Source organism: Crocuta crocuta, unplaced genomic scaffold (assembly GCF_008692635.1).
Source record: "Crocuta crocuta isolate KB4526 unplaced genomic scaffold, BGI_CrCroc_1.0 scaffold96, whole genome shotgun sequence".
NCBI lineage: Eukaryota > Metazoa > Chordata > Mammalia > Carnivora > Hyaenidae > Crocuta > Crocuta crocuta.
The window spans coordinates 7,604,435-7,627,730 of record NW_027531522.1 but is presented as its reverse complement, the minus strand read 5'-3'; the positions used below and the strand labels follow the sequence as shown (position 1 = coordinate 7,627,730).

Below are 23,296 nucleotides of genomic sequence, written 5' to 3'. Positions count from 1 at the left end.
CTGTGGTTAGTTTTATTTGCTTTCGTTTTATTTTTTTATATAACCTGTTTTTCCTCTCCTGTCTACCTGATGATTTTTGAATTGTTTGTCTGTATATAGCTATAGACATAGATGCTACTGGCTTAGATGCAGAAGAAAATGATATTCCAGCAAACCACCGCTCCCCTAAACCCAGTGCAAACAGTGTAACGTCACCCCACTCCAAAGAGAAAAGAATGCCCTTCTTTAAGAAGGTAACATGAACTTCCAAGCTCCCATCTGCTCACCTGCTCAACCGCACTGCGCCACACTTCTCGTCCTGTTGACTGTCTGTGTCTTTTGATAAGCCAATAACGTGCATGCTCTGTTATTCTTTGTTTCTCTTCCACGCTGCTGTAGCTAAGCAGAAGCAGAGATCGGTAAGTTCACATTGACATCAGCTGTGTTTATCTTGCCACTGGCATCATTAGCATTAAGTCCCACGATTTTCAGAAACGCAGTCATTTCCGTCCTGAGAAAAGAACCTAGCAAGCAGCTCATGGAGTCCATGCATTTCCAACCGACTAAATTCAGGGAGTGACCCGTTCAAGCGCTATTACAGTACTTATCCTTTTTGATGGAATAATACCTACCACCAAGGGCATTTGTTGAAACCTTCAAAGATGTCAGACGCTGACAACCCCAGATAATGCACCTGTACTGTGCATGCTTATTCTGTCTGTCTTTGTCTCTTTTCCTTTTTCCAGAAATTTAACTTATAGCAAGCATATTAAAAAAACCATGATTAGATTCTGATTGATGATATCCAGATACGTAGCTTGTACTAAAAAAAAAAAAAATGATTCAATTTTTAATTTAGTCAGTATTTAAACTTCTGATCCACTAGGTGGAAACTCTGCAGATGAACAAGACCAGTGGAAAACTGCAGGCTTGTTTTGGCGGTTTACTGTGAGTTTTTCCTATTGTCATATATAAATCCTCCCCCGATGTTCTTCCCTCCTCCCGCAGTCAGCTCGCAGCATCTCACCTGTTGGATAACGGGGCGGTCGCCGTGCGTACAGCCTTTGCCACCGGCCCGCCAACATGCCACACGGTGACGCCTCTTTGTCCCCTGACTTGGAAACCAGGGTATTCCTGAGCGCCCTTCACTCCAAAGTCTGTTTCCTTTCACGCATTTTGTAGCTTGAAAGCATTATTTTTTAAGGCCCCCCCGCGCCCCCGCGCGCACACACATAGTTTCCATTCCTTCCTTCTCACACACGCCCCTTTGAAAAGCAGCCTATCGCTGTGCCGTCTTGTGTCACCACGCCCAGCGCTCCGATGGGCGCATCGTGACATGGACGCAGGCGTTTTGCTACATGGAGGAACTCTAAAATAATCCATGAGGTGTCACAGGCTGAACTGTGAAGTGTGGTGGTGGTTTTCTTTCTTTTTTTTTAATGAGTGATGGTTTATAATCGAAGACCTCAGCACTCCAGGCAAAAATGAAAACCTGGATTTTTGCGTTAACACGGACGGCCCCAGCCTGATGTACGTCCACACCAGTGGCCCAACTCGCTGGTCCTGTCGCCCCGGCGCAGCTAAAGCTCGTGGCCGAGTGACTAGCAGTCTTGCCTGCACAGATGCCTAGAAACTCCGCATCCTTCAGATGCTCTGGATTTTACAGAGCAGTGATCTGAACTGAAACCATGTTAGTCAAAATATGGGGGTTTTTTTGAAGTTTGCTTTCTCTTAAATTCCCAAACTTCACTGATGTCTATAAACCACACATTTTTTTTTTCAACTAAACAGTTGGAACAAGATAGGGCTAGCGGAAAACGGCAGATAAAAATAATGGTGTCGTTAATCCATAGGGCACAAAGTACCAATATTCCATCAAATAAGGTAATTTCTGTAGCTACCCTATCGAATGAGAAGCTGATTGATGACCGGCATGGGTAACCCTTTGCTAGCTGGTAGCCACAGATCAAAGGAACCAAGACCTTATGTGTGAAATCCTGGGCCACTTAGGCTTGAAATGAAATTTCTTGGTAGCCATTGCTGAAAGATGTGCAATTTCTATTCCTGGTTGCAACAGCGGAAAAGGTATTCTCCTCCTGAACAGTTTTAAGAACTCGGCTTCTAAACAGCTTCAGTTTGATCCCAGGTGGTACCAATGTAATAACAAACATGCTTATGATGCCTTCGGCACTGGTATTCATTTCTCTTGTGTTACTGATTATGTGGTGAACTTCAATGTAGAGCTCAGAAACAAAAAGCCAGCCTGACATTCACCGATAAGATTGTTTTCCATCTTTTAGGTTGCTTTTAGAGTGGTGCTCTTGGCATTTGTGCTCTTACTGTATTATGTTTGTCTTGTTTTTTTTTTCTTTTTTTTCCTGTTTGAAAATGTATTCTACCTTTCTTGTGTCTATTAAAATTAAGTTTGAACACTAGGTAAAATTTTAAGCAGTGAAATTGGACAGCACAGTGGCAGCATCGTTTTTACCCCCTAGAAATCTCTCTGCTCCTGTGGGCGGAATCTCAGGTCGAAAGGACAATGTTTGTTAACTACCTCCCACCCGCAACCCCCCACTCAAAGCAAGTGAAAGTCAGTCAAAGTCAGAAAGTTTTAAGCAACCCTGCACTGTTCTCGAGCAACAGGCTGGTGCAGAAATGACGTGTTCATGCATCCATTTTTCAAATTCTTAAAATAGTTAAAAATATTATTTGTGTCTGTGTGATTCCTTAAATGTATTTTTTCAGGCACTCCAAATGCAGGAAGCTTCAGATAACAATGATTTGTGCACCCCAGTGGTGGGAGATCTTATCTCTCTCTTCTGCATTAAAAAAAAAAAGTCCTCTGGGGTCCACGTAAGCAATTTCTCTTATAGAAACAGCCGATTGTAATGTGATCATGCAAAGTAGCTGTTCCCTGAGTTTTGGGGGGAAAAGTTTTATCTTGATCATTTTATGTGAAGCAGTTAGAGCGGAACATTTTTGGAAGTTTTAGAAATCGCTACAGAATTTAGCTCATTCCCCTGCTCTCCCAAGAAAGAAAGAAAGGCATGAATTCATTATGTAATAGAGACGTGACCCAGGCCACTCTGGAGAAGCATATTAGATACGCAGGTTGATAATGAACCTTTGGAGGCCCGTGCAGCATGCTTGACTGTGTTATCACACATTAACCGCCTTCCTTACAAGATACATAAATGCTACATTTATAAGTTTTCAAGTTCCAAGGGATAGAAACCCCAAATCCAAAACCTCGAGTCCCTAACCTGTGCTAGGGGTCCTTACCGAAAACAGGCCTGCCTGTCACTGTAAACTCTCACAGTTTCATAGGGATTTGCAAGTATTTGGTGATGGGCGTTATGCTGTCTTGAAATTAGGTTTTATCCAGGTAAGAGCAGGATGCATAGCTAATAAGACCTTTCTTTTCTCCTAATTAACCACGTTAGGTCTGATCATTCAGCTCTTCAGAAAACTCTCAAGTGCATTTAAAAAGCAGTATTAACCTCCAGTCCAGCCTGAACACCTTTCTGCATGAGGCTTGTTTCTGTCCTTCCAACTAGATTTTGCTGAAAAGCAGCACTTCCTGCTTTAGGAACTAATGTCAGTAGTATTTCTTGAGGTGAGCAAGAAAACGGTAGACGATTCAGTCACCTGAAAACCCTTAGGAAAATAAGCCCACCATGCTTTGATTGGGTTTACTGAGGAAAGAGGCAAGTAAAAAAGAACAGAAATTTCTGGAAAGCCGGTGCCTCCTATGACAGAGCTCAGAAAGAACAATTTAGACTTAAGATATCTAAGCTCCCCCCGCCTCTTAACCATCTGAAGTCCTCTGCTCTCTCTCTGCAGACCGAGCACACTCCTCCTTATGACGTGGTACCTTCTATGCGACCCGTGGTCTTGGTGGGCCCTTCTCTGAAGGGGTATGAGGTGAGTGGCTGCCCTCCGGAGCACACCTGACCTTCGCGTGCAGTGCTGCTTTGTGACTCTGCCTCCCCCTTGAATTTAGAACTTAAAGAGCTCGTAGCCGTGAAGCACGTTGTGTCCCTGGCTGTGGTATATAGTGCTTCCTGTTTTGTTCGGTTTTGCTGTTATGGCTGTTGCTTTGGAAGTTTGGCTATAGCTTTAGTTTACTGAGTTGGGGGGGGGGAAATAGTATCAAATGGAGAGTTGCCTGAAAGCGCTTGGAATGTCATGTTACTGTCACTAAAACATCAGGATAGCTTTGGGGGAAATCCCCCGTTTTAATTGTCACTGTCGTCAGGTCTCAGCAACGGAAACGATGTGGCAATCTCACGTGCTACTTTTCCCAAAGGGGCACTGTAGGGTTCTTAAACAGTCTGAGGAATAGAAGTGTCTTATCATAATGAGTAATGGTTTTATTGCACCTGATTAATTTATTGCTTGCTCAATTGCAGGTCACAGATATGATGCAAAAAGCATTGTTTGATTTTTTAAAACACAGATTTGAAGGACGGTGAGTATTTCAGGATATTGGGTTTTGTGGATTTCTTCGGGAAGATGACAAAACCCGGGTGGGGCGGGCATGTGATCCCAAGAGAAAAATGCCCTCTGAGGTCTATATGGTGACGGGCAAGAAGTCTCATTCAAATCAATCTGATTCAGTGAATATCTGTCATACTTGCTCAGCACGTCCTCGACCCTGGATAAGCCAGCTCTCTGTCCCTGCATCTGCACCTATAAGCTGAACTTGGCCTGTTGACTAGCCTCACCCTCAAGTCAGCCTGCTGTCAGTGCTGCACCGATATACCCGATATCCATCTTCTTTTCACTTTTCTGACTTCTGTACCTTGGCCCCTCTCACCAGTTCCCAACCCCCTTGTCATCTCTCTCCACTTTGAAGGCAAACCGAGGAAAACCTCCAAGAGTTCCCACCCCCACACTGATCCCCACTTGCGTGTTTGCTTGAATGCTCTGTTTTTCCCTTCCCATGTTCCTAGCAATGGCCAACCCAACGATACGGGCATTACATCCCATTCCTACCCCAACACAGCTGTAGAATCCCTTCCTTTCTCCTCATCGCTACTTCTCATTTCTCACGGACACTCCGTTGGCTCCTAAAAAGGTATTTTCTCCCTCTGACGGAACTTAGAATGGCTGTTCCCCTCTAGCTGCTCTGTTTTTCTCCTTTTCTTTCTAGCAAAACTCCGTGAACACGTAGTGCACACGTGTTCTCTCACGCTGAAGTGTGCTCGTTACGCAGCCGTCGCTCAGCCAAAACTGGTCCTGTTAGCTCCCCCGTGACCTTCCCCCTCGCTAAATCCAGGGGTGAATCCTCAGCCCTCCTCTTAATTGACTTGTTGGACTGCTTCATTTGTCTTTTACTTTATTTGCTTGTTCCCTGCAAGCACGCTTTCCTGGTTTTTCTTTTATCTCACTTTGTCTCCTTTTCCTCCTTGGCCAGTTCTTTGTCATCCACTAGACATCTGGGAGAGCCCAGGGGTCAAGTCCTTTGGTCTTTTCTCTTCCAGTTACACTCATTCTGTGAGTGATTTCATTTTATGTTAGGCTTGTAAATAGCATTCCTTCGCCAGGCTATTCTCTGAATTCCAGATTAGTGTGACCACTGAGATGTCTAATGGATTTCTCAAACTGAACCTCCAACTCCCCCCTAAAGCCTGCTCCTCTCATAGTTTTCCATGCCTGAAGTATAGCTGCTTCAACTGTCAGTCCTAAGACCCATCAGCCCCAAATCATTGAATCATTTTTTTTATGCTTATTTATTTATTTTGAGGGGGGAGGGGCAGAGAGAGAAGGAGAGAGAGAATCACAAGTAGCCTCCACGCAGTTAGCGCAGAGCCCGACACAAGGGTAGATCCCACAAACGGTGAGCTCATGACCTGAGCCTGCATTAAGGGCCAGACACTTGGGGCGCCTGGGTGGCCCAGTCAGTTAAGCATCCAACTTCAGCTCAGGTCATGAACTCATGGTTCATGAGTTCAGCCCCTGTGTCAGGCTCCGTGGTGACAGCTCAGAGCCTGGAGCTTGCTTCGGATTCTGTAGCTCCCTCTGTCTCTGTTCCTTCCCTGCTTGCACTCTGTCTCTCTCTCAAAATTAAATAAAGATTAGAAAAAATTAAAAAAAAAAAAAAAAGTCGGACACTCAACCGAGCCACCCAAGCACCCCGCATCATTCTTGACTATTCTTTTTCTCTTACGTTCCACATCCAAATGCTGTCATCTGTATCCTCAAAATATATCAAGAATCTACCGACTTCTCACACATCCTCTGCTCTCCTTTTGGTCTAAGACACCAGCATCTCTTCCCTGGATTATGAGCAAAAATTGCCTCCTAACTGGTATCTTTACTTCCTTAATGTCTCTTCTCAATTCAGCAGCCTGAACAACCGTGTTCAGCTGTGAGCTGGATCCCATCTCTCCTTTGTTCAGACAAAGCACTATGATCTCCACGACGGAGTCAGCCCACCGTCCCTTCCAAAACACCAAGGGCGGAGAAATGAGATGGCATTTCTTTGCTGTCCAAACCTAGCAAGTTCTGAATTTGGAAGACAGATTCCAGCCATAGGGTAGATCTTGGACCCATGTTCTAAAATGTTAGCTATCCAGACTGATTTCATTTAAGAGACAAATGAACCAAATATCTCAGTGCTGTATTGGTTTGCTGCTTCTGGACCAGCTGGGGCTTTTTTGACCATAGAGCTCATGTTTAACACTCTAGGCTTGGGATCGCCTATTAGAGATCATCAAAGGACTTAAGAGGGTCCATAAGATACGCTTAGAAAAATCCATAGAAAAATTTAACTTTTTAACACAGGGCAAGACATCCGAGTCTCTGAATCCTTAAAAGTCTGGTTTTGGCACCAATAGGGGAAGGAAACTCCTCACAAGTATCTGGTCCTTCTCTGTACGTGGAATTTTAGAAGGGAAAAACTAATTACTCCTTAATTATCTATTAAATAAACTAAATTTATTTTTAAAAAATTTGAAGCCCAAGGAGAAGAAAATAGGAGAGGAAGTGTTGGTGAGGAAGAGACTGTGGACAGGAATTCTTTTCCGTTCTTAAACCTAGTTAGGTTCATTTGCCAAAGCCCTGGAGAGTTGTCAGAATCGTGATCCTCGCCGTTAAACAGCATTAAAGTATGTCAGGTCAAAGAAGAGATGAGAAGTCATTATCTTCTCTCTGTTGCGTGCCGAAGAGTAGCCCATTTAAAATCCGGTCCGTCCTAACCAACTGTGTCATGTAAACAAAGCAATCTTCAGCTTCACCTTGTAGGACATTGACAGGTAAATTAACAAGGAAATTGAGGACAGGAAGGAAAGCTACCCTTGGTGATGAATTCGGCTTTCCTCCCTAGTGACTTTGCAAATGTTAGCTAGCTGTCGGCACTGAAGTATCTGGAATGCAAACTGAATCGTAGGGGTATGTACACCATTGAATCTTCTGCGAGGGAATCTTCTTGGAAATCAATGATCCTGGGAAACATTACATCACTGTATTCTGTCATGTAGATAATTTGCTTAGATGTGAAGACCGCTTCTTCTACACTGGTGGTTATCTAGCCTGGATGCATCTTAGAATCCTCTGCAGCACTTTAAAAATAAATCAGAACAAACCACCACCAAACAAGGGCTTTTCTGCTGCCTGTGGCTGAAACCCAATCTCTAAGGTAGGACCTAATGTAACTTTCAAAGCCTACATGGCAGTTTTGATTTGCCAGGAAGGTTAAGAACTCTAAATTGAATCATCCCCCAAATTTTGCCCTTAGGATTTTCAAGGTCCCTTTTTTAGCGGAACCCCAAGGAGTGACAAGCCCCAAGGCATTCCTTGAGGAGTTGAAATAGGTTGGTGCCCCAACTTCACACGGCTTACAGAGTTGCCCACGGAAGGTCACTGGGTTCTCGGCTGAGCATACCATGTGCAGAAAGGTCCAAGCATATGGGGGAAGGAGGAGGGGATATATTATTAGAGAAAATCCGGTCCTGCTTCTGAGTCAGTTTCCCCACAGGCTGACTGTGTGACGCTCTCTGGTCTCGTCTGTCTGGTCACCGTGGATTCCTCAGGACGGTGCCCATCACAGGGCAGCTTGCCTCTCAGGGAGTGCCCAAGGCTGTGTAGAGCACAGACCCAGACTGGGTCCCATCCAGCTGTCCCGCCACTTCATATGCTCACTCTTCCCTCTGCCTAGAACACCCTGCTCACGGTGTCCATGTGGCTCATACCCTCCCTTCCTTCATGCCTCCGACCAAAGGTCAACTTTCCCGAAAGGTCTTTCCTGAACAAAAATGTGCCCTCCACCACACCGCTTCTGTGTCTTCATGACCCTGCATTATTTTGTAATGGCCTTATTACGACCCGACATCAGATATGTGTCTGCTTCCTTTCTGTCTCCCTCTATCCCACAAGAATTTGAGTTCCAGAATAGCACCCTCATGCTCTTCAGCCAGTCAGGTGTTGGATGAATGACTCCCTCTGTGGTCACACAGGTGCTAGACTATCCCCTTCCTTGCAGCTGGAGCTCCCCAGATTGTGTCACTCTAGCTACTAGACCCGCCCCCAAATAAATTAAAACATGTTAAACAATTCCTAAGCATTGGCTGTTTCACCTATAGCCTGATTTCATTTGTGAAAGCATTTTGAAATAATAATGAAACCATGTTTAAATTGGTGTTTTGGTGTCTCTTCCCTGGTTCTTGCTTTTTTACGTGTTAAATAAAATTTTCCTCAGAGTACAAAGAGCCCAAAAATCCAATACTGATCTTTTAAAAAACAGCAGTCCCACTCAGCGGTAAGAAGAAATGGACCCTTAGAACAATATGGATGGATCTCACTTTCCATTATGAAAAGTGAAAGGCGCCCCATTCAGAAGGCTCCAGTGATATTCTGGAAAAGGCAAAGCTAGAGCGATGAAAAACAGTTCTGTGGGTGCCACGGGTAGAGAAGGAGGGAGAAAACTGACAACCGCGGGGGGTGGGGGGCAGCACATGGGTGTTTGGGGGGTTAATGCAACTATTCCCTATCATGCTTATGGATAGAGAATTCTATGACTTGGTCCAAGTTGATGGAATCGGACACCAGAAAGAATGAGTTTTGTGATACATAGGTAAACACGTTTCTTTTTAACAGCCAGGGGGTCCCTTCCCCCACTTGACCAAATGCCCTGAGCTTCAAACAGCAACCACTCTCGACTATGTTACGTGTCTCTCTTCGTTATTTACTCCTTAGCCCTAGACAATGTGCTCGATTTGCTACTTGAGTTTTCAGTGGTAGGCTTCATCTATTATCTTCCTACCTTGCACCGTCCTTACCTCTCATGCATCGTCTTCCGGTTTCTTCCATACCTGCACCCATCTCATTCTTCCATCTCCCAACAGTTAAATCCTAATTTCAGCTGGCTCCATTTCTACTATGTATTATGACCTTGTGGGTAATATGCAGATGAGCCATACTATATACCATAATTCTTTTTTTCTTTGGTGTTTCCACCCCCTCCCCCACCGAATGTATTGAAATGCATCCGGTAATCACTCAGCTTTGTCTTCCTGAACCTCTGGAGGCCTTCTGTCATTCTGAGAAATCCTTCACCTTTATTCTTGGGACTCCTTTCGCCCTCCTTTTGGGATGGAGCCCCCTTTCCTTAGATCCACTGAGCTCTTGAAAGGTTTACCTTGTCATTTCAGTCAACAACATCCTCTAGTAGTTTCCCTTGAAAAGTACAGAACTTTTTGAGGCCCCCAAATGTCTAAAAGTGTTTTTAAGCAACTCTCCCATTTAACTGAGAGTTAAAATGGCTATAGAATTCTGATCAGAATAATTTCCCCTTAAAATTCTGACAACCTTTTGCCCCATTATCTTCTGGCTTCTATCGTTGCTGTTAAGAATTACAGGACACATGGGCTGCCTCGGTGGCTCAATCAGGTAAGTGTCTGACTTCGACTCAGGTCATGATCTCACGGTTTGTGAGTTTGCGCCCCATGTCGGACTCTGGGCTGACAGTTCAGAGCCTGGAGCCTGCTTCAGATTCTGTGTCTCCTCTTTTCAATTTGGAAAATCAGACGTTTAATTCTGGAATTAATTTTTGGTCTCCTCTCCTCTGCTTTTTTGATTCTCTTTTTTTCTGGGACTCTTATTATTTGGATGTTGAATCTCCTGGCTAAGTCCCTAACTTTCATGTCTTCTATTTTCTCTCCATTTGCCTTTTGCTTTGTTTCACCCTTTAGATTTTCTTATGTTCCAGGTGTTCTTTTGAATTTTTATTTCTACTGTTAGTTTTAATTTCCAGCAACTCATTCTGAGTTTCTAAATAGAAATTTGTCACAGTTTCCTGGATATAATAATCTCCTAGCTTTCAACTTTGAATATAGCTGGCCCTTGCCAACATGGTTTTGAACTTGCGTGGTTCCACTTATGAGGATTTTTTTTATGTTTCTTTATTTTGAAAGAGAGAGAGCATGAGGGGGCAGGGAGAGATAATCCCAAGCAAGCTTCACACTGCCAGCACAGAGCCTGGTGTGAACCTGGTGTGAGCCCAGTTTCAAAGCCACCAAACTGTAGGATCATAACATGAACCGAAACCAGAAGCCGGACGCTCAGCTGACTGAGCCACCCAGGCGCTCCTGCCTCTTTTTGAGAAAGAGAGGAAGGGGGCATGTGTGCATGGGCAGGAGAGGGGTAGAGAGAGAGGAAGAGAGAGAATTCCAGGCAGGCTCCACACTGCCAGTGGAGAGTCCGATGCGGGCCTTGATCTCACAGAATGTGAGATCAGAACCTGAGCCTAAATCAAGAGTCAGACACTTAACCGACTGAACCACCCAGGTGTCCCTATGAGAAATTTTTTCAATAAATCTATTAGAAAATTTGGGGGAAGAATTGTGACCATTTCAAAAATCTTGCCAGTGAACCAATTAGAAATACTGGAAAATTAAGAGAAAGGTATAAGAATACAGAATTATTATTTATATATATATATAAATAGTTATAATTTTATATAACATACAAAATATGTTTTTATAGCCTGTTTACATTATTGGTAAGGCTTCCAGTCAACAGTAGTCTATTAATTAAGTTTGGGGGGAGTCAGAAGTTCTATATGGATTTAAAAAATTTTTTTATTTTGTTTATTTTTGAGACAGAGACAGCAGGAGCTCGGGAGGGGCGGAGAGAGGGAGGTAGAGAATCTGAAACAGGTTTCAGGCTCTGAGCTGGCTGTCAGCCCAGAGCCCGACGCGGGGCTCAAACCCACAAACTGTGAGATCATGACCCGAGCTGAAGTCGGACGCCTAACCGATTGAGCCACCCAGATGCCCCTCTGTGTGTTTTGACTGCACAGGGTTTTGGTGCCTCAAACCCCCATGTTGTTCAAGAATCACCTATATTATTCATACTATTGATTTTCCTATGTGCTTTGGTCACTCTCAGAGCTTTTCCTCAGGCGCTCGGTGAACGCTGCGATGCTCCCGTCTAAGAATGGGGGTGTCACACGATCACTTGGAAATCCTGTGCTCACAGGTGGCACTTGTCAGCTCTGGGCTTCCCTATAGGACAACCTCACTGGGCCATCTGCATAGGAAACCTCCAATGTCATTGTCTTGGGGTCTCTTCTCTTTGGCAGTCAGTTTTCCCACGGAAAGATCTTCCACTCTGACCCCCGGAGGATGCAAGCCTGGCTATCAAAACTGTAAGACCGGGAAGAGGGCTGGGGACTCTCAACATTTAGAATCCTTTCTTTTCCATCTAGCGTCTCTGCTGTCACTCTGCCTACGGTCTCCTGGTCAGAGGCCCTGCATTTTACTGCCTGTAGAGAATCAACCAGTGGCCTTATATCACACGGGGGACGGAGTATCATCTGGTCACTCTCTGTAGTAGAGGGGAGGTGGGGGGCTCGAGCTCTTAAAAGGGCTTTTCACCAAACATCCTGTTTTTAGTTTTATCTTCTTCTTCAAAGGTAAGCGTGAGGCTTCTACTTTACTCAACTGTTCTGTTACTTGTTTATTTGGCTGTCTCTGGTCTAAGTCATCCTGCTGTTTGCAGCCTCCAAATTGTGGGGTTCTCATTTCTCCCAGACCTAAAATGACCCCCCTAGTTCCTTACTGACACAACACCCTATCTATCCTCTCCACAACAGCCATCTTGATCTTTTAATTATTTTGTCAGTTACCTTTCTTATTTATTGCCCATGTCTTCTGCTAAACTCTCAGTCGGGTAGAGTGCTTAGTACTTGCTAAGCAAACAATAAATGCCAAGTAAGGAGGTGCAGGATAAACAAAAATGAATAATCATTAATAACTCATTAAAAATGAGTGATTTTCATCGGAAACTAATGTTCGCTATATATTTCAAACTTAGATGGGTTTTGGGAATGTATGTCTGTCTATCCCCTCTTATCCAGCTAGTAACCTCGGGGTCTTCCATTACTTTCCCCCCAACAGGATATCCATCACAAGGGTCACGGCCGACATCTCACTCGCCAAGCGCTCAGTGTTAAACAATCCCAGCAAGCACGCGATAATAGAAAGATCTAACACAAGGTCAAGCTTAGGTAAGTCTGTGCAGTACTGATGAGCTTAGGCTATTGGAACGTTTCTCTCCTGAGGTTGCCGATGAGAAGCTCTAACTAGATGCTGACGCTGTGTGTCACAGAGCAGGGAAGAAACGGACTTGTGTTGCCAGGAGCAGGTGCTCCAGGCTTAGTGATTTCATGATACGGAAGGATTTGTTACGATAGTTGCGAGTTACATATTCCACTCGCTGTCAGCATTCATGTTTTGGTTGTGGTGTTTTTTTCCCTTCCCTCACCACCGTGAGTTTTGATGTCTACAGACTCTAAAAATTCCTGGCTTTGCATCGGTGTTACCATGGGCAAGCTCATTGAGGTCTTTAATGCCTAGTTTCCTCATCTGAACAACAAAAGAAGAGAGAGACGGTATTAACGACCTTGTAGCACTTAGGATTAAACATAGTATGTTCTCCATCAGTGATGGCTCCTATCCAAAGACTCTCAGTAACTGAAATACATCAGTGATTATGTCATATTCAGGACAGCATGTGTTGGGGGGCGGGGGTGGGTGTTGAGATAAAAGATAAAGTCAGTTCCTGGCCATTTTTAATGGATCTTATTTGTAAAAACAGTATAGAGATTTTAGTGAGCATGTTGACAGGGTTGTTTTTGGATACTGTTTATAAACATGTGCTGATTTGCTCAAATGAGACTGTCTGGCAGCTATTTTGACCCTCTGGCAGGTGCTTGGTGTTTTCGGTTAATCACTGTCACACATTTACCTCACTGGGCTGTTAGGTTTCTTTTATTATGAAGTAATTTTTCTGAGAGTTTGAGATCTTTAGTCTTAGATCATATATAAATTATCATATAAATAATCATATAAATCATAGAGGAACTATTAAAAATAATAAAGTTTATCTGTGTAATATGTAGAATGCCTTATAAAACTCAGTTTTGTTCCTCATCTAACAAACCCTCACTGACTACATTTAGGTAATAGAGCTTTAGAAATACATTAGGTGGGGGAGGGGAGCATCTGGGTGGCTCAGTCAATTGGGTATCTGACTTTGGCTCAGGTCATGATCTCACAACTTGTGGGTTTGAGCCCTGTGTCGGGCTCTCTGCTGACTGCTCAGCACATATCTCAAAAATAAACATTAAAAAAAAAACTTTAGGGGGAAAATGTGATGATATATATTGCTTACAGTAATCTTTCATATCGTTTTCATCTGTGACCCTTCTTCATTTTTATTTCTAGGGGGGAGAGAGAGAGAGAGAGACAGCGTGAGCAGGGGAGGGTCAGAGAGAGAGGGAGTGACAGACTCTGAAACAGGCTCCAGGCTCTGAGCTGGCAGTCAGCACAGAGCCCGACGCGGGGCTCGAACCCACGAACCGCGAGATCACGACCCAAGCGAAAGTCGGACACTTAACCGACTAAGCCACCCAGGCGCCCCCATCTGTGACCCTTCTATACATTTTTGATGTTCACAGAAATTGATACAAAGTGCTTGAGTCAGCTCATTAACAGTGTCCAGTAATTTGTTTAGACTCGTAAGTTAAGTCAGTAATAGATTTATTTGGATTGACAAGGCTTTTTGTCACTACCATCTCTATATTATTTTTAAATGGCTGTTCCACTTCATGAACTAGACACTGACCTTCATACTGAATAAAGCCTGGAAATAGAAAAGATGAATTAGATGCAGGCACTGCTCGTGAGGAGCCTGGTTTAGCAGTAGGGCAAGGAAGTTACCAGCTCATTGAAATACAAGTGGTGAGCACAGTGGGCATGCACTGCACTGGCTGCCGGACAGCTAATGCTGCAGGCGGGTCTAGGCCACCAGGAAAGGCTCTTCTGAGAAGCTAAGTCTGACCCGAGACCCGAAGTGTGATAGGGATTAGGCAAGACAAAAGGGATGGGGAGCCTGGATGGCTCACTTGGTTAGGAGTCTGACTCTTGGTTACAGCTCGGGTCATGATCTCATGGTTCTGGGATCAACCCCCATATTGGGCTCTGAGCTGANCAGAGCCCGACGCGGGGCTCGAACCCACGAACCGCGAGATCATGACCTAAGCGAAAGTCGGACGCTTAACCGACTAAGCCACCCAGGCGCCCCGTTTTAATTAAACTTTAAAACAAATGGAGAGAAAGAGGTAGAAAGGACGATGGGGACTTAAAACGAGTAAATAGAGGCTTCTGGACAACATAGGTTCTTTTCTGGACAACATAGCTGTGGGAGAGGGCACCTAAGAGGCAGAGACATTAAGGAATTTGGAGTTTATCCTTAAGGCATTATAGAACCATGTATGGGCTTTAGGCACTTATTCATCTATTTAACGTATACTTGGATGTACCAGCCATGTGCTAGGCATTATTATAAGTAAAGATCAAAGATGTAAAGGACACCAGATCCTCGCTCTCATAGAGTTCTTATTTCATAAGGAACATGTGACAGAAGTGAACAGATGGAGATGCTGAAGTCTGTGGTTGAGGGGTCTGGAAAGAAAAGGCAGGCCAAGGGGTAGAGATAAACTGAGAAGAGTGATTTTACATGTGGAAGTCAGGGGAGCCTCTGAGGAAACATTTTAGCAGAATGATTTATGTTGTGAATTCTCTGGCCTCACAGCCCCTGTGAAAAGACTGTTTTGGGCAGAGGGAGCTGAAGGTGCAAAGGTCCTGTGGTAGGAGTATGTGTGATATGTTGAAGGGACAGCAAGGAAGCCAGTGTAACACATGTGGAACGAGCCAGGGGGAGGGGTTTGGGGGGGTAGTGAGGTCAGAGAGACTGATCATGTAGGACTTTGTACGCCTTTTATTGTGGATGCGGTAGAAGGGTGTAGGAAAGCAGACGTGACATGATAGGAATGTGATTTAGAAGGACCACTGACCGCACTGTGGAGAAGAGAATGGAAAGGGGCAAGAGCCAAGTCAGGGAAAATTCAGATTCTGGTGAAGCGGTTTCAGGGAAGAAGGCGGCGCTCCGTGCAGAAACTAAGAAAACTGGTGCCTTTGGAAGCATCTGTGTCGCCGCAGGGTGGAGACGGGGCAAGAACTGGACAGGGAGGTCATTTACTAGGCTGTTGTCATTCGTCATTCACCTTAGAGGGTAAGAGGACTGAAGTCAGACAGGGGCGAACGGAAGGAGCAGAATGAAGGGAATCCCGAGAGGAGAGAGCCAGGATCTGGCAAGCTGCTGAACCTGGAACTTGAAGAAGCCACCTCCAGCACCATCTGTAAGGTGCTGCTTTCATGAACTGGGTCATTGATGGGGTTATTCTGGGGAGAAGGCAGGCAGGAGGGGGAGCTTGGCTGAAGGAGTGGACTGAGTAGGGGATAAGGAAGATGATGATCACGTCTGTGCCCAGGCTGAATTTGCGGTGTTACGAAGCACACAGATGATAACCCAGCAGGCAATCAGTTGTGTATACTGATCTGGCACTCGGCAGAGGACGGGGCTTAAGGTGCAGTCAGTTCTCACTCAGTGAAGTCTCCGAGGGCACTGAATTAGCAAATGCTGAGCCTCTGCTCCCAGGGAAACCCAGGGGTAGGGTTCTCTGAGGAATTTCAGCCTTTCTCATGGTAGCACTAGGAAATCGTACTTCTAGCAGGCAGGTCCAGGGATGGCCCTTCTGGGCCGATACAACATGTGAAATTACAAGTTGTGGGTGTTACGTAGACTCTGTTACAGAGGAAACGTGTTTTATGTTACAACATAGTACAAAACTGATATTTTAACATTCCAGGTATGTAAGTATATGTGTATATGCTATGCCTTAAGATTCTTCTGTATTTAGTAGAGCTTAAATTTTAGATGATCTACCTCATCTCAAATTTAATACGGGAGACCAATTTCAGCAATTACTTCTTTTATAAAAGGATGAAAGATCCAGTATAGTGAAGATATAATTTGATAGGTAAAATTTTGCTTTATGGGTAAGATTTTAGAAAACTTCTGTTACAGAAACAAAAGTCAAGTATGTTGCCTTTGGAGTTCATATGCTGATGTACCGCTGTATCACATGAAGGGAAAGGAAAACTCCGAAAAATTAGAAGCTTTAAGTACATCTGTTGTACTGTTTTGGGGCGGTACATGACTTCTTTGAATGGACAGACGGCTGTATTTGTACTCGTAAGATTCATACAAGTTCTTTTATTTTTCAGTTGTAATGTTGGTCAAGCATTACAATCTAAGATATCCACATTAGCTATTCAAACTTAGAGAATGCAACATAAGAACATTACACTCTTAGGAATAAAAATATTACTTGAATTTAGACAGTTAAGCCACAACAAAGTTATAAAGCCACAGCAAGGTTATAATTGGAATAAAGATGTGAAGATCAACAGAGAGTATCTAAACAGTATGAGTAATGTTTTAAAACGCTTATGAAAAAAATAATCAGAATATACCATTTTTATTTTTAAAACTGTTATTAAAGGAAATTCAAATATATAGGGAAGTAAAAAGTGTAAGGAACCTCAGGTGTTCACCCACTTTCAACCTTCATGGCCAGTCTGGTTTCATTTCCATCCCTCTCCTTTGTCCCCCAACTGTCTGTTACTTTGAAACAAATCCCAGACATCATGACAGGTTTTAGCTGTAACTATTTCCGTACATATTTCTAAAGATTAAGGACTCTCTTTATTTAAACCATAATGCCATTATCATATCTTAACTACATCCCTAATATCATGAGATTTCTATTCAGCCTTATATCATTTCCTAATTGCCATATACATTTTTTACATTTACATTTTATTCATTTATGCATCAGAAATATATAAATTGAATCAGGATGCAAATGAAGTCCACAGTGATTGGTTCAAAGGTCCTTCAGTTGCTTAGTCTGTAGTTCCCCACATGTCTTTTCTTTCCCCGTTGTAACTTTTTGCTTCAAGAGTCTGGGTCACTTATCCATAGTTTCCCATAGTCCAAAGTTTGCTAACTGCATTATACTAGCGTAGTTTATTTCATTGTTCTGTTTCTTATAAACTGGTAGATTGAGAAGCTTAAGTCGGGTTGTTTGTTTCTACTTCCTGCAAGACTGTCACGAGTGGCATGTAACGAAAGATTATTTTAAAGCTGCTGCTGCAGACGGCTTAAGCCCAGATTTTAAAGGCCTCCAGGTAAATGAAAGGAGTCTATTCGCACACATAATGTGAGGCAGGTGATGAGTGACTTCTCTTTTCTGCAGTAATGCTCTAGTTGAAATTATCTCCAGGAATCTTCTGCATGGAAGCAAGGAAGAGGACTTGGAAGGTACTCTGTAGCGCTAGGCGGCTCGTGGACTCCGCCCTTCGTGACTGTAGTGGACGCTACAAGCTGCGAGCAAGGCTGTACAGCTATGTGCTTCTGCAGCTTCTGGCTCTTTCACTCTGGTTTAAACATGCAGCTTCTCATTCACACTGGATACATTTCGAGTGCTCAGTAGCCATACGCACCTCGCAGCTGTCCTCTGCACCGTACTGATATAGATGGTTTCCGTCAACACTGAACATCCTGTTTGAGATTCTAGAGAGATCATGGGGTAGACAGACTGAAATTTTCTCGGTGTTCGAGCATGTTTTTAGTTGATAATTTTTCTATGAATCTTACAGTTTGGATTTCTGTAGTGCTTTTTTTTTAATGTTTTTTTTTATTATTATTATTTATTTTGAGAGAGTGCAAGCAAGGGATGGGCTGAAAGAGAGAATCCCAAGCGGGCTCCGTGCTGTTAGCACAGAGCCCGATGAGGGGTTCGAACTCACAGGCTGCAAGAGCATGACCTGAGCAAAAATCAAGAGTCAGAGGCTCAACCGCCTGAGCCATCCAGGCGCCCCGGTGGTGCACAACTACCCTTTTACACTAGGAATCCTGCAGGACCGTTCGTCTTTTGGTAGAGAGCATGAGCGCTGTGTTTCTGGCCAAGTTTGTTATAGATACTATTAGTGTCTCTCCTGTTTTTAATATTGTGTTTCAGCTTGTTAATAAATGTATCGAGATTATCATATCCAGAAAGCATACCAACAGGTGACAGTATAAACACAGATTAAACTGGTACAGTGAACAGAAAGGTGGTGACAGTTGCTATGGTAACGTGCTCAGAAACCAACACATTACGTTTCTGTCTGTTTTATAACATTTTTATGAAATGATTCCACGGAGTGAAGTTTTATAGCACAGAAAGTTAAAGCAGCACAGTTACCCAAATATTTTGATTCTCATAGACAAAGTGTTAGCCGGGCCGCAAATTTTCTAGCTGGCTGACAGAATGCCCTCCAATCATACAGGTACTTCGGAGAAACCACTCTTTCTGAAGGGTACGTTTTATCAGCTCTGTTGCTTATAAACATTAACCTATGGGCGGCCCTACCTCCCAAGTGAAGAAGCAGTGTACCATTTTACTCTGTTTCTGTTTGGTCTAAAAATACTTTAAAAGTAATTGAACTCTGCTCGACCTTTTACAGCGGAGGTTCAGAGTGAAATCGAAAGGATTTTCGAACTTGCAAGAACACTGCAACTGGTCGTCCTTGACGCAGATACTATTAATCATCCAGCTCAACTTAGTAAAACTTCCTTGGCGCCCATTATAGTATATGTGAAGATTTCTTCTCCTAAGGTAAGCAGGGTTGTTACCATCAGCTCTCTAATCAGACATCACTGTGGTGTGTTTATGCTGTGCTTTACGATTATAAAAGGCTATGTTTCTATCATCAGGAGTCTGAAGAGACAGGGTAGTCAAGAGTTTTTAAAATAAGCAAACACCGTATAGTTAGTTTCATGGCTTAGAACAGTGATTCCTACAAGTGTGGCCCATGGTTTCCTGGGGGAAGATTCTGAGAAACTTCCGGAGAGCCCACAAGGTCAAAATTATTTCCATAACACGAGGAAGACGTTATTTTCCGTTTTCACTGCTTTGGCATTTGTCCAGATGCTGCAAAAGCAGTGGTGGGTCGAACCGTTGGTGCCCGTGACCCGAGCCTGGTCCCAGACCACACCCGCAGGTGAAACCACCACCACCAGGCAGCTTCGCGGAGGAAAGTCCTGCCAAAGGAGTAAAATTTGAGCCTTTTCCATATTCTGTGTAATGAAACAGGAAGCACACTTTAAAGTGCTTCAGCTCCAGTGTTAGCAGTTATCGCGAGGACACACTGAATTATAAACTCGCGGAGCTTCTTTTTTCACAGAACACTAGGCATCCTATGTTTAGTCAGACTTGCTTATTTGGCAAATCTTTCTCCATTTGTCACCAGTGCTAAAACTGAAGGTTTCAAACAAAAATTAGAATTTCAGAAAATTCGCATCTACCTGAGAGCTTAGCAGCTTCTCACAAGACAGACTTTTCTGAGGTTAATGGTAAGAGCAAATACATTGTTTTAATGTTGTGTAAGAAACGTGTCAGGAGATCTGAAGCAGTCAGTGAACCATTAGTTTTCCAGGTGATGAATGACTGTTGTTACGAATCCTGCATAGTAAAAGATCCATTCAATTTTTAAGACAGATCAATGGAATTTAAGAGTAAGAAAAGTTCATTGACAGGGTTTTTAGCTTTCACATGCAGACTGTCATGAAGAAACAGAACAAGTGGTAGTTTGGGGTAATGGTAGAGAACAGTACCCGGTTATCTGCAAAGGCTACTAAAATACCCCTCCTCTTCTGAATTCCCTGTCTGCTGAAGGATGGAGTTCTTCACGTAGTTCAACCAAAACAATACACAGTAGCAGATTAAAAGTAAGTGTAGCTGGGAGACTTTGCAAGAAATGTAGACAGTTGTACAAAAATTAGTTAGGTTCACATGGAACGGGTTGATCATTAACTTAGTTTTTTTTTTTAAATGAATATTTAAAAATTTTCAGTTTTCGTTTCCATGGTAAATGTTTTAACTTCATATAAACAAAAGTTCTTTGTTTTAAAAAATTGAGAACCCCAAGGAGTCATGAGACCAGAAGTCTGGTAAGACTCGGGATAAGCCCCCTGCTAGCTGGGTATCTTTTTTGAAGCCTGCACCTGAGAGGTGTGTTACATGTGAGTTCCGCCATTTTAGACATTTTATAGCTCAGTCTATTGAGCTGTTCTTTACCTGAGTGTAGATATTCTTCTGTTAAACCTTATCTTTCACAGGTTTTACAAAGGTTAATAAAATCTCGAGGGAAATCGCAAGCTAAACACCTCAACGTCCAGATGGTGGCAGCGGATAAACTGGCTCAGTGTCCTCCAGTAAGTTGTCTCCTTGCACTGTATGTAGAAAGCACACAGAGGCCAGACAGGTAAACGTGTCCGGGAGAGGATTCTCTCCACGGACCCGTGGTTTTCACTCCCAAGAAGCGAATTGTGCTACCCGTCCCCACAAGCACTTGTTTAGATCACGGCTTAGAAAAAGTGACAGTGCGTCCGGTGGTGACCTGGCGCTGTTTGTTAGTATCTAATTATCATTGTAAGTGAAACAAGATCGTGGTTTCCAAGATTTCGTTTATAAAATGGATCTATTTGGGATTAATTATTCACTTTTTTTTTTAAATGTTTTATTTATTTCTAGGAGAGGGAGAGAGACAGTGTGAGCAGGGGAGGGTCATAGAGAGAGGGAGTCACAGAATCCGAAACAGGCTCCAGGCTCTGAGCTGGCAGTCAGCACAGAGCCCGACGCGGGGCTCGAACCCACGAACCGCGAGATCATGACCTAAGCGAAAGTCGGACGCCCAACCGACTAAGCCACCCAGGCGCCCCTAATTATTCACTTCTCATACTAGGGAGTGAGTTGCTGCCTCTTCGCAACTGAGAAATTGATTTGAGACCATGTGAAAACAAATTTCTAAACAATCAGAACACCTTCCTCCTTCTAATCCCTGCTTTACTAATCACGCTTTGGGACTCTCGATCACCTCTGAGGCTTTGTTTTGATATGCAGGTATATCAGAAGCTGTGAGAGGTCTGATTATATTAATTTTTTTATTGCTTGGAATAGCTTTAAGTTGGGACCCTGTCAAATCGTATGTGGTTTCAGCTTTTTTCTGCCAAATTTCACGTCCTAATCTGGCCTCAGTAATTTCCAAGGTGAAGTTTTTCGTGGGCTATCGTGTCCTCAACAACCTTTCACGTTTTGGTGACGACTACTGGCTAAGCCCCGAGGGTTGTAAGCCGTGCTCTGGGGTGGCCAGACCCTCACAGCCGGCCTGTACAGGACAGTCAGCCAGCCTGATGAGGCGAGCGGTGCAGCTCTCGAGCCCCTTCCTCGTGTGAGCGTGTGACGCTGGGCGCGGGGCTGGGGACTGCGCCGCCTCACCCGGCTGTCCCGGCAGGAGCTGTTTGACGTGATCCTGGACGAGAACCAGCTGGAGGACGCCTGCGAGCACCTTGCCGACTACCTGGAGGCCTACTGGAAGGCCACCCACCCTCCCAGCAGCCATCTCCCCAACCCTCTCCTCAGCCGGACTCTAGCCACTTCAGCTCTGCCTACTAGCCCCACTCAAGCCTCTAATTCACAGGTAAGAGGAGCTCTTTCCTACGCTCTAGAAACAGGGCTGCCCTAGGTCACGTGGCTGGGACCCACGCCCTGTTACCCAGCGCGGCCCTCCTTCCTGTTAGAGCAGCTCCATGCACACTGAGGCAAACGCTGAGTCATTTGCTGTCGTCAGCGGGAGCTGTGTGCCTGTAAAAAAAAAAAAACCAGGTAACCAGTATGCTGCAGACGTATATAAACGTTAAAACTCCCTAACTACAAGTTCTAGAAGACAAGACAGAATTTTTCTATACCGTCCGTAGCACAGCCACGGAATCAGACTGCCCGGGGTCACATTCCGGCGCCACGGCTCTCTGGGTATGGAAGTTTGCTTAAGTTCCTCACGTGCGCTCCGCCTCACAAACACTGATGGCCGCCTGTCCCCTACGGCTGCTGCATTAATGAATTAATACACAAGATGAACTTAGGACGGTACTTTCCTCATGTTAAGTGCTATGGGAGCATCTGACATTTTACTTTTTTCCCCTCAATCCAAAGCCCACATCTTAATCGTTTTTTAATCTTTCCACATGTACTCAGGTAGAGGTAGTTAAATGTGCACTTGCGTACAGAAAAATCTTAGGGACCTGAATCTGATTTGAACTCCAAGAGAACATATAAAAGGATTCCCTCCGCCCTTCACTTCTTCATTAAGGGGGAACAAAAGTCCCTCTGTCCACTCCTGTAGGCACTTACAAATTAAAGTCCAGTACAATGTAGTACAGACCTCAGAAATGCCACTGGGTGTTATCAGAAGAATGGAGAAACTGAGTAGGTTAGATTCCATTCTAGAAACTTCCAGGGGAAAAAACCTGAATGGATGGGCTCGCTCCTCTGACATGTCAGTCCTTGACCCTCCACCCCGGCTGACGTCCGCATTGGCTTCCTCCCCTGCCAGGGATCTCAAGGAGATCAGAGGACTGAGCGCTCTGCTGCCGCCCGTTCTGCCGCCCCAGCCGAAGACGAGCCCTGCCCGGAGCCCGTCAGGAAACCCCAACACCGGTCCTCAGCTCAGCACCACGGCCATCGCGGCGGGACGAGTCGAGGCCTCTCCAGGCAGGAGACGTTTGACTCGGAGACCCAGGAGAGCCGAGACTCTGCCTACGTGGAGCCCAAGGAGGACTACCCCCACGAACACGGGGACCACTATGCCTCACACCGCGACCACAACCATAGAGACGAGCCCCACGGGAGCAGCGAGCACAGACACAGGGAGGCTCGGCACCGGGCCAGGGACCTGGAGCGCGAGCAAGACCACAGTGAGTGCAACAGACAGCGCGGCCGCCATAAATCCAAGGACCGCTACTGTGACAAGGACGGAGAGGGCCTAGCCCGCAGACGGAACGAGGCCGGCGAGTGGAACAGGGA

The 23,296-nt window shown here is 44.5% G+C and overlaps 2 protein-coding genes across 3 annotated transcripts in view; one reads left to right on the top strand and one right to left on the bottom strand.

The window, feature by feature from the left end:
- CACNB2 (calcium voltage-gated channel auxiliary subunit beta 2) overlaps positions 1-23,296 on the top strand; it is a 127,895-nt gene that overhangs the window by 103,483 nt on the left and 1,116 nt on the right. The window contains exons 6-14 of the mRNA XM_077772481.1: positions 100-233; positions 3,823-3,903; positions 4,392-4,450; positions 11,564-11,629; positions 12,381-12,490; positions 18,900-19,051; positions 20,554-20,649; positions 21,729-21,914; positions 22,827-23,294. Coding sequence (XP_077628607.1) covers positions 100-233; positions 3,823-3,903; positions 4,392-4,450; positions 11,564-11,629; positions 12,381-12,490; positions 18,900-19,051; positions 20,554-20,649; positions 21,729-21,914; positions 22,827-23,294 — 1,352 coding nt within the window. The remainder of the gene's footprint in view (positions 1-99; positions 234-3,822; positions 3,904-4,391; positions 4,451-11,563; positions 11,630-12,380; positions 12,491-18,899; positions 19,052-20,553; positions 20,650-21,728; positions 21,915-22,826; positions 23,295-23,296) is intronic.
- Positions 20,651-23,296, bottom strand: part of NSUN6 (NOP2/Sun RNA methyltransferase 6) — a 59,483-nt gene continuing 56,837 nt past the window's right edge. For both annotated transcript variants that reach the window (XM_077772402.1, XM_077772405.1), the window contains one exon: positions 20,651-22,078. The gene's annotated coding sequence lies outside the window, so the exon portion shown is untranslated. The remainder of the gene's footprint in view (positions 22,079-23,296) is intronic.